We start from the raw sequence: 10,318 nt of genomic DNA, 5'->3' as shown, positions 1-10,318 counted from the left end.
TATAATAACCTGGTAAGTTCAAACCCCAACAAAGTCATGCAAAGGTATGTCCTTGATTATCCCTTAGAAGGATTTTTTGCAGCAAATCTGCTGCAATCTGCTTCTGGAGACAGTCTTCTGTGCTACGTGCTCATTTTACCTGACCAACTACAGACCACTTAAACTTCTGTGACTTGACAACAACAAATACAAAACTGACAAATAATTTCGATTCATCAAAACTCAGAGGCAAGTGAATGACTGTCATCACCCTCAGGCTAGGGAGATTGGGGCTGGCTGCGTACCTGCACATGGGGAGAAATACTCACATCTTTATGAGTGAACCAGTTTCCATGGAGAACAACAATTCTGTGCTTTACTGCCAACTCTGCATTCGTGCCGGGAAGCAGCGCATCGGGCAGTGTAACTCAGGAGAGATCCAGATCCATCCTGGGTTTGCAGACCCCCTTGCAGCCCCACTTAATATTTTTCCTCCTGGACAATCGTGAGGCTGCTGAGTTTAGACCTCAATGTGTCTTACTCTGATCCTTGTAAGCTTCTCAGTTGAGAAGGTGACCACACAGTATCATTTTGGGACCTATTTGCTGTGTCTGGAGCACAGATATTTCTGCTGTTTGCTATTGGAAATGGTAGGTTGGACTCCAGCTGTGTTCAGCCCTGTTGGTCATTGTTGGTCTTCAGTTACTGTATCTTAAAATATGTTTTCATAGATCTTTGATTGTTTAGTACTCTGACGACACAGAATAGTTGACATTCTTAGTGAGGATTTTGCAAGAAATTATGACTACTCTTTTCTTAAGAAATGGATAGATTAACACACAGTGGTATAACATCTGGACACATTTCTCCTGCTGATTTTCCTTTGTTTTTGAGATCTCTTCAGACTTTATATTCTTGCCTCCAAAATCATGGGCTTTCTATTTTCTGTGTGTCATGGCTATAAATTTCTCTCAGCTGCTCCCTCAGCTAAAAAAGAGCCCCTCTGTTAAGAAGGCGTGCCCTTCTTCTCCCAGTGCTGCCTAAGCATCCTTTGTCCTGGGGGGGTTTGTGACTTCCAAAGACCCTGGAGAAACATCTGGTTTCTTTGACCAACATCTGGGGCAATTCCAAGCTTTCAAATCTTGGCAGTTCCCAGACTACAAGTGATCAGACTGATGTTACAACAGTTATTTCTGGTCTGTTCTTTAAAGAAATGAGATTTGTGTGATTGTGCCATCTTCACTCATCCTTCCTTCCTTCCAGGGGGTTTAATCTTGGTTTTGATCAAATGTTTCAAAAGGACAAACATCTCTGAGATAACACATTTTCCATTGCATTTTCCAGCAGCACAGCAGAGAGGACAAACCCAAACCAGTATCACCAGTAACGGGAAGGCAAGCGGAGCTCAGCCACTGCCTGCCCTGGCTGAGGCCAGCTGGCTGCTTGGTCTGCACCCAGAAATAACCCCAGCAAACACTCCTGTGATGGGAGCATGTAGGGGTAGGAGCAAAAACCAGTAAGTACCCAGGTTTGGTTTGTCACGTTATTCATGGGACAAGTTTGTTGTTCTCCAGGGAGAAGATCCAGCCAGGCTGCAATCATGTCTGCGTGCGGTGGCCGCTTCCTGCCTTATCAGCAGAGGATTAGGGAGTTAGATGTCAAGATTCAGAGAGTTCATAAAATCAATGCTAATTCCTGAACTCTCCCTGCAGAGAGTCTTCAAATCAGCTCAGTCCATCTGTGCTGTGCCCAACACCGAGGACTCCTGACTTTACTGCAACCTTAAAAAACCACCTCACAGCAAAAGGTGGGGATCCTATCCAACCTGTAAGATGAAATTTTTCAAAGATACCTTGGAGACACAGACAAAAAAGATCCTCGTTAATGCGGAATGTGCAAGTGAATCTCTTCTCTGAGATCTGAGAAACTTCGTCCTCATCTTGATATGGATCTTAGTCTTTAAACTAGGTAAAGTGGGAAGACAGAAGTGATTGATCAAGTCTCCTTTAGGAACAGAGAAAAGAACAAAAATAACTTAGTGCTGAAGCATAAGTAGAACTGAATCAGTGAGGAACAGATCTTGAAATTAATAAAGGACTTCTAATTTCAAGAGGTAATGAAGATCAGACCATGGCAATTGAGACAGCTCTCAGCAGGGAAAACTTTCTAGTGTTATTGCTGGCATTTGCCTGGTAATATGATAGAAGAGGTGCTACATTTGCCTTGGTTTAGAATTAACTCCAACACATTCAAATTTGTGGCTATCCATTTTCAGCCCTTTTCATGGGAATCATGAGTGAATTTGTGCAGGATCTCAGCTATTTATGGAAAACTGCAGAAGTTCACAATAAAATACTGTTACATGTATATGCTGTTACAGCCTTTTTTCTGAGTGGATCCAGACACAATAATGGATTGGCCTCCCTCTCATCTTGAGATTTGACCAAAGATGCCAATGAGAATTTGACCAGCCTAGCTTTTCTCAGTGGTGAAGATTTGTAGATAGGGTAGAAATAATCTGTATTGGTTGTTTGGGAACTTTCTTCCTTCTTTGTGTGAAAGCAAATTATCTGTGTTTCTCCACTAGATCATTTCCATGATTCTTGAAGATCTGATGAATCAGAGCTGTGGATAATCCACAGAAAAGTTATGTCTTTATTTACTGCATACCCCTGTTTATCAGAGACGACTCTGGGGTGGAGGGTGGAGAACAAAACCTCCATTCAGACTCCTCTCTCTTCATCCTACTAAGCATCCCAAATTGGGGAGCCTGTCTTAGGGATCTGTCACCCTCCCATCTCTTTGTGGCTTCTCAAGTCTTGGCACATGTCTGTAGATAGAGATGTGATAGCACATGGACAGACATGTCCCCAACAGCACTTTGGACTAACCAGCTCAGGTGCCAGAAGCAACACAGGTGATGGACATGTGTTGAGGAATCTGGTTTTCTTGTTTTGTCTGTATTTTTAAGTTGAATGCTTTATTTGTAACTGTTGCTTTATGCTTTTTTGGGGGGGAGAAGGCTGCTTATGGAGTCTACTTGAGGATCCTGTTTCTCACTGTCTTTGCTCATATTGCCATGCAGTGATTAGACTTGGCCATTTTGCTTTCTCTTCTCCAGTTTCAGTCTTCCTTGCCCATCTCGTCTTAGCCTGTGGCAGACCACATGAGCCTCTGAGGATGGAAATTTTGGGCCAAGCCAGCTAGAGGGCTGGGCTGGGTGAGTACAGCCCTTCTCTGGCCTTGCTTCAGGGGCAGCCAGCTGCCACCCTCCTGTTTTGGTCACTAATGCTCATAGATGCCTCCAACTTGCAAGCATGTGTCCCAAAGTTAACTCTGGACCTCAGTGAAGCACCTTGGTGGATGCCTGTGACACTGAGGCTGAGCCTTTGGTCTGGGCAGGGTGGGAGCGAACAAATTCATTACTGGCTGGTGTCTTTGAAGGGGACCAGGAGGTGACCTCCCACCGTTCCCGAAGTGAGTCTGCCCCTCTGCACACTTACACTCCGCAGGACGATCAGGAAATACGCACCTTGAATAGCTCATCTCCGCCTAGGGCAGAAGTCATGGCATATTGGTCAATGCCTCCTTTAACCCTCTGGCCTGTTTGGAGGGCTGCAGCTTTTCCTTGGCTCTCTTCCCGGAGCACACGAGTCTGCATGCCACCTCTCCTTCTGACCCCACTGGGGAGGTATCCCGCAGTCCTATTCTGGGACAGTCATGTTTCTGCATGTGACAGAGGGATGAATGGGTCTTTCTGTTCTGCTGGAGACAAAGGGCGGCTCCAGCCCCCTTTGGAGACCCCCAGGAAAACAGCAATCTTCTTGTACAGTCGACTAGTGTCCTTGGAACACAATTCAGTTTCAGGGCTGATGTTAAGAGTCACTTAAATTATCAGAATGAAGGAACTATTTCTGAATTAAGCCACGGTACAATCCAGCAGCAACCAGCAATGCAGCACCATGCAGACAAGCAACAGCTTCACGGGATCTGTTTTGCACAGACTGCCCTTCCGTTTTAAAGACGACATGTCAAGTATAATTAATTTGGCTTTCTGCTGCCATTTGTGCTTAACTGATTCCCATGCAAGGAGCACAGAAGGTGGCTTGGCAAGATTGGCTAGTCCTGTGTGCAGCAAGCTCAGAGGAGCCATAGCTCAGAAAAATGCCAGCTCCTCATTGATATATTAGATGAGAAGGAGACTGATACTTTGTCTTCACGCTACCTTTAAGCTTGGTCAATCGATTTGCAGCCTCAAGCTAAGATTTCATTTGGAAATCAGACATGATCTCAAGTCCTTGAGAGAGCATCTGGATGAGATCCTGCTAAAGACCATCATCCATCTGTCAGTGTCTCCTGCTAATGCTTCAATCATATTTGTTGAGAAGAAAGACAGATCTGTGTTGAAATACCACAGCCTTATCATTCACAAGAAAGAGCACAAAGCTTTTGCTTTTAACTTAGTAAGCTGCTGGAAGGTTGCGCTCTGAAAACTTACCTCTGCAGCTAAACTTTAATGGCTTCTACAATTTATTTTCTGTGCAAGAATCTAAGGTGTGGAAAAATTATGGTTTTGCATTGAGTGTAGCTGTCTCCAGTACCTGATTCAGCTCTTTGATTTGTCCAAGGCTTATCCTCTTATATCCCTTTGTTCCTCTTAGCGTAGGCTTTGGATGAGCTAGTGGCCATCTACCTCAACAGCCTTCTGCTCTTGCCTATTCCTGCCTAACCTATTCCTGTCCATACAATACTTGAATATCACAAGAGAAAGGGATAATAGCTAAAATCAAAGCAGTATGAATTTCTTAGATCAAAGATCTTGTGAATGAGTGTAACCGAAAGAGTGCTACTACGATGGAAGAGGTCAGCCCAAGATGAAATGAATGGCAACCAAGTTTTGGGCTGTTTGTGCACTCTGGGACTGTCTTTGACCAGTAACTCTAGGTCCAGCATTCCCAGTTTGAGATACTCTCAGGAAGGAGTTCTCCGGAGCGCTGAGCTAAAATGGAGTTTCTTACTGGCCTTTGATCTGCAGCCCTCCTGCTCATCTTGAAGTAAGTCACCCCAGTGCATGGCTTTGCCTGGGAGCTAACTTTCAACTTTTTAAAGCTGCAACACCAAAGTAAAGCCAAGTCCCATGATATTGTGTCACAGCAAGAAATCAGCTTACTGGTGTGATCAGCATATCTTTGTGGTCTGGAGAGAGGCACAGATTAGGGCATCCATCCCTCATAGCTTTGCCAACTGTGGGAACATGTTGACGGCTGTCTAGTCAAAGCCACTGGAACAGCAGACCTTAAAGCACTGATAAAGAAAAATAATCGCTTCTGCTTCAAGCCTGAATCACTGGATTTAACCTGCAGATAAATAAATTTGGAACTGTCCCACAAAGAGTCAGTTGTGCTCTGTTTTTTGTGTGTGATTATATGTAAGGAATCAGATCATACAGGTGTGGTCACACAGCAGAGAAATATCTGGAAGGATCATTTAAGAGGTTCAGCTTACCCTCCCTAACATAAAGACACGTACACACTCATTCACTTTCCTGCAAAATGAGTGCAGCTGTTTACTGTGAAATGTATTCGGGCCTGGGCTGGAGGTGGCCGTCAGGACCCTTAGGGCACTAATTGGTCTTAATGGCCCTGAGCAGCCTCACCTGAGACCTCCACCCCCACCCATGGGCCCTGGACCCTATTTCAGTTCAGCTGTAGGAGCCCTAGTCTCCATCTTAGTCCTACCTATGTCCCTGCTTAGCTCCATTGAGCCATACCCTGACCCGTGGGCTGGCTTGATCTCAAAATGTGCCTTGCTGCTGTGAGCCTACCTGATGATTGCAACTCTTGGTTGAACCTGTCCACCTTCTCCAGCCCAGCTCTACTTACCTTGCTCAGGTACTGTGGGACAGGCGCTGGCTGGTGAGGCTTTGCCTTGCTGGCTGGGGTATCCCCTTGGCTCCCTGTCCTTGAGGGACCTGCTGGTCTTTGTGGTGCCCTGATGGTGGGAAGGTGCCTCGTGGTAGAGGTGCACCTCTAGGAACAGGGATGGGGAGGAGGACTTTGTGGCTGAGGGAGGGGGGAACCTGTCTCTAGAGGGAGAAGCTACATCCAAGGTGGCCTCCTGAGCAATGGGGATCTGCCACTGGGACCACCTCGCTGCCTGTTCCAGCTCCTCTGTCCCATCTCTGCTCTCCCGTTTCCTTTGCCCTCCTGCCCTGCTGCAGAGCCCTGCGTGCCTCCATATGCCCTCCCACAGATCCTGCCCTCCCTCTCTACCTCCAGTCTTGACTCATCTGCTCTGGTCTGAAACACAACGTGATGAGAAGTTATGGTGCTCATGGGAAGTAGTATAATTCAGTCAACATCACTTTGAGCCTAACTGTAATTAATTCTGCTAATTAGCCAGGGGTTGTATCTAGTTTTTTTCCCCCTCCCTGTATATCCCAGGGTGTAAGCCTGCATTAGCCCAAATGCAGGGAGGGTGCTGTAGGAAGCAACATGCAGTAGAGCAGGGATGCATGGGGGAAGAGAATATTCATGCAGATGTCAGGTTCAGTGGCTGTCCTCTGGGACTTGAATAGGAAAACTCAGACACAGTCCTTCAGGAATTCAAACAGGTAAAATATTCTGGAGAGGAGACTGCTGGGGACCTGCATGAAGAAATTCTTTGGGAATATGCTTCTCCAGGGATGCAAGTGGGCAAATGTTCAGTATATTTTGTTTAGCAATCCTCCAGGAAGACTTGAGTTTAGTTCTGGGGCACTAGGAATACTGATGTCAAAAGCTCAGAAATTGACTCCCAAAGTGACATCTTCATTGGCATTATTAAAAAAAAAAAAGAAAAAAGTTAAGTATGCAACTAGAAATGCAGGCACAAGTCTTGCTGCCAGTGTGCACTTTACCCTGCCTTTTTTGCCAGAGAGGTCTGGAGTCCTGGAGCACAGCTCTGGCATCTTTCCAGAGGTGCTTTTCTGCAGCAAATATGTTAATCCTTGTTAAGCTCTCTGGTGCTGCTGATCTCTGAACTTCATAGTATCCTTTACCCTCTCCAGGCTGATATCCCCCCAGTTTTAACCCCTGGTGCAACCTGTGTAGCAATGCACAGTAAAGAGAGAAAATGACGGTGCCCACACCTATCCTGCCCTCTATTTGTTTCCTGTCTTATGGGGAGTCTGAAGAGATGCTCCATTGGCTTGGGAAAGCTTTGAAGCAGTGGGATGAAAAGCCCCACTTCCCCATGCTGCTGGCGATGATCCCCATCCCTGACCTGCACCAGCCCAAGAAGAACTACGGGTAATCTTGCGTGGACCCCTCACTCCAAAACCTCCAGCAGTTCCTGGCTGGATCCCACCAAACACTGCTGATGTGTTCCTTTGCAAAGGGGCAGCAAATAGTAATTGTTTGAGTACTTGCAAATGCCTGTGTGTATGTGTTCATCTGCAGGCTATCCCTTCCCACCAGTCAGGATGGGTGAGTGGAGCAATAGGCTTGTTTAAAACACATGGGGTGCTGGGAATTTTCCTTCATGTTGGAGGAGGGGATGTCTCAGAAAGTGTCTCTGCGCTGCAAAGCCAGATCACTGCTGTTCCCACGAGCCCACACTGACCCTGCACTTGATGTTCGTTTTTTTGGGTTTTTTTTTTGCTTGATAATTTTATCAGCTTGGGGCCAACTGAAGTCAAGTTGTCTGGGGATGACAGGGCATTTGCAGCCATGACTTCTGAGGCATGGGGAGTTTCATGACAGTAGTCACAAGCAGAAAGGGATGCTTGCCAGCTTCTTCTCTTTGAAGGTTGTCTACTATGCCCTAGTGTCAGGGCTGAGGGTGCGTGTGTGTATGTGACTTCCTGCTTGACATTTGATAAATTGGGGCTTGCAATGAGCAGAAGCCTTTTGTCATCTTCAGATGCCTTAGAAGGCGGCCCGGATTGCAAACCATCAGAGTTCAGGATAATTGTACTCCTCATGGGTGGAGGGAGCCTTTAAGCAAGTCCCAGAAACTGTGGACACTTCTATACTCCAAAGATGTTGCTGAAACTGGTGTGACGGGAGGATGTTGATCCTGACCTTGATGGGAAGAGGACTTGTTTCTTCAGAAACCCCACAAACCATAAGGATTCTCCAGAGACAGAGGGGAAGCATCTACCAGGCATTAGATGGGTGTTCAAGCCAGCTTGGCATCGTCCATGAGATGCAAAGGGCTGAGAAGTATCCAGCCTTTGGTGTTGCCTTGCAGCTCTGTAGGGAGGGATGTAGTAAAGCACTGGATAGGAGACTGTGAGCACTGCATCCTCTCTGTATTACATCTACTAGGGATTTTCTGTTGGAGCCTTTTGAAGATTTGGGTTAACTTGGGTTTTCTGATCCCCACCCCTTTGAATTTCATAAAAATTGGAACCCTTTGTGGAAGTGTGGTCTGGTGACAATGCTGCTCTTGTCCCCGTTGGGATTTGTGGTCTGCAGCAAGAGCAAATCCAGTAGCTGTGTGTGCAGCACTCCCCTGGACATAGAGCACCCAGCTTTGAGTCCTCTGCCAAGCTTGGGCCAGGGCTTTGAACTTGCATCTTCCTGCTGTGCGCCAGGATCCCTGCTCAATTCAGCATTTAGTTATCTATATGAAGAGGAAACATGTTGTAAGAGGATGAGAAAGTCCTATTTGAAACAGCATGGTGATCAGGCACTCCCAGAGCTGGGGGATGAGGTCCGGACCTTTGGTCTGACTTGGGAAAGTGGCTTGTTTGCCTGGTGTGCGTAGCAGGCAGTGACCACGCAGGGCTTGGGACGCTTGTTCTTCAGCTGGGTGAGTTGTTGTTGTGGGTTTGATGTTCTTACAAAATGAAGAACACTAAACTGGCTGGCTGAGCCCAGTGCATGGGGACAGGTAAGGGGTGTTGAGTTCAGAAAAGTCTGTGGAAAATGGACAGAACTCACAGTATCAAACAGGAGAAAACATCCCCTGGCATCCCGTAACAAGAAATCCTCAGGTCTTGTCAAGGTTTGCCCTGCTAGTGGAGCTGTGGAACTGAATGGAGGCTGCTGTGCAAATCTGTTCTCTAAACCAGCTTTGGTCTATGTCAGGCTTAGCTGGGTAATGGACAGCAGCCAACCAAACAAAAGCACAAGATGGACCCCCCCCCCTCCCCCCCTATAACAGTGATAGTTGTATCCTATCAATAAAAGTAAATAGCAGGGGTATTTTGGTCTTCCTTCTCCTCCCTGGGAAAGTGGAAGGAAAGTTCCAGCTCATTTTGTGTGTGATTCTTTTAGAACAAAAACCATCCATAGGACTAGTCTGTCTTAATGCATTCAGAAAGTAGCCCATGGCAGCATCTTCTCTGGGTCCCCCCAAAAGTTTACTCCTCTGTTAGGTTTGACTTTGGGACAAGTAGAGCTGAAGAGACCAGTGAAATAATCTGCCAGATGACACAGTGCACTTTACCAAGGTTTGTTTTGTTGTTTGTTTGGGGTTTTGGGGGTTTTTAAGTGTCTGTAGGTGGATGGAAAGGAGCATTTTGGGTCCTCCTAGTGAAGCAGTACCAATTTGCAAGTGCAGTCCCACCCTTTTGGATCACAAGGGCAGGATTGTTGCTGTCAAAATGGGAGGTGATGTGAGCTGACGGAGCATCCCCCCAAAATGCTGGTGCTGTGCTGAGGAACCCCCCTCTTCACCCAGGGCTCTGCCGCAGCTCCTGGATCAAGGAGGTCCCTGCTGCCCTGGACAGATGTGGAACTGTGGTTCCTTTAGAGGTTCATAGATTGGTCCATAGCTGATCTGGTGGACAGTTTGGAAACACGAGTGTGGCACAGGCAGCATTTGAGCTTCAGCTTCCGAGCTCGTCCAGGCTAGCCAGGTGTGCTGCTGGGATGTGCATGTGGCTTCACAGTGTGGGACAACCAGGAGATGGTGCTGACTGTGTGTGTGTGAACTGGTATTATATGGTAAGATATACTAGAGGATTATTTTTTTCATGTGTGCCCATATAACCTCTGAAGACTCAGCCTAAATAACTGTGCTGCCTTAATGACTGTGCATTAATTGGGTTTATGGATTCAGAGGCATTTCCTACTGTGGAATCCTGTAGCTCTGTATGCCTTATTCAAGGAAATAACAGAATGATGTTTTGCCTGTGAGCAAAGAGGGTTCTGCCAAATTACACTTTCCAGATTGCAGCAGCAATGTGATAACACAGCAGTGTTATTTTTGCCAGCATTCTTTCATCTGGATTTTATATGTCACAAGGTGTGTGTCCCTGAGCTCTTTTGGGAAGATTTTGTACAAACCTCCGTTGGAAGCACCGATGCTATTAGCTAACAAGCCTAATTAAAGGTAGGCTACTGTGTCT

General features: G+C 46.5%; 1 protein-coding gene across 1 annotated transcript in view; it reads left to right on the top strand.

Moving 5' to 3' along the window:
* The window catches only part of LOC126050082 (DNA-directed RNA polymerases I and III subunit RPAC2-like), a 34,122-nt gene extending 28,781 nt beyond the window's left edge, over nucleotides 1-5,341 (top strand). The window contains exon 5 of the mRNA XM_049827486.1: nucleotides 1,324-5,341. Within this exon, the coding sequence (XP_049683443.1) occupies nucleotides 1,324-1,443 (120 nt within the window). The 3' untranslated portion in view covers nucleotides 1,444-5,341. The remainder of the gene's footprint in view (nucleotides 1-1,323) is intronic.
* Nucleotides 5,342-10,318: the final 4,977 nt, after the last annotated feature.

The sequence above is a fragment of the Accipiter gentilis genome, chromosome 24 (assembly GCF_929443795.1).
Source record: "Accipiter gentilis chromosome 24, bAccGen1.1, whole genome shotgun sequence".
Classification (NCBI taxonomy): domain Eukaryota; kingdom Metazoa; phylum Chordata; class Aves; order Accipitriformes; family Accipitridae; genus Astur; species Astur gentilis.
Note: the sequence above shows the minus strand (reverse complement) of the source record. Positions and strands in the feature narration are given on the sequence as shown.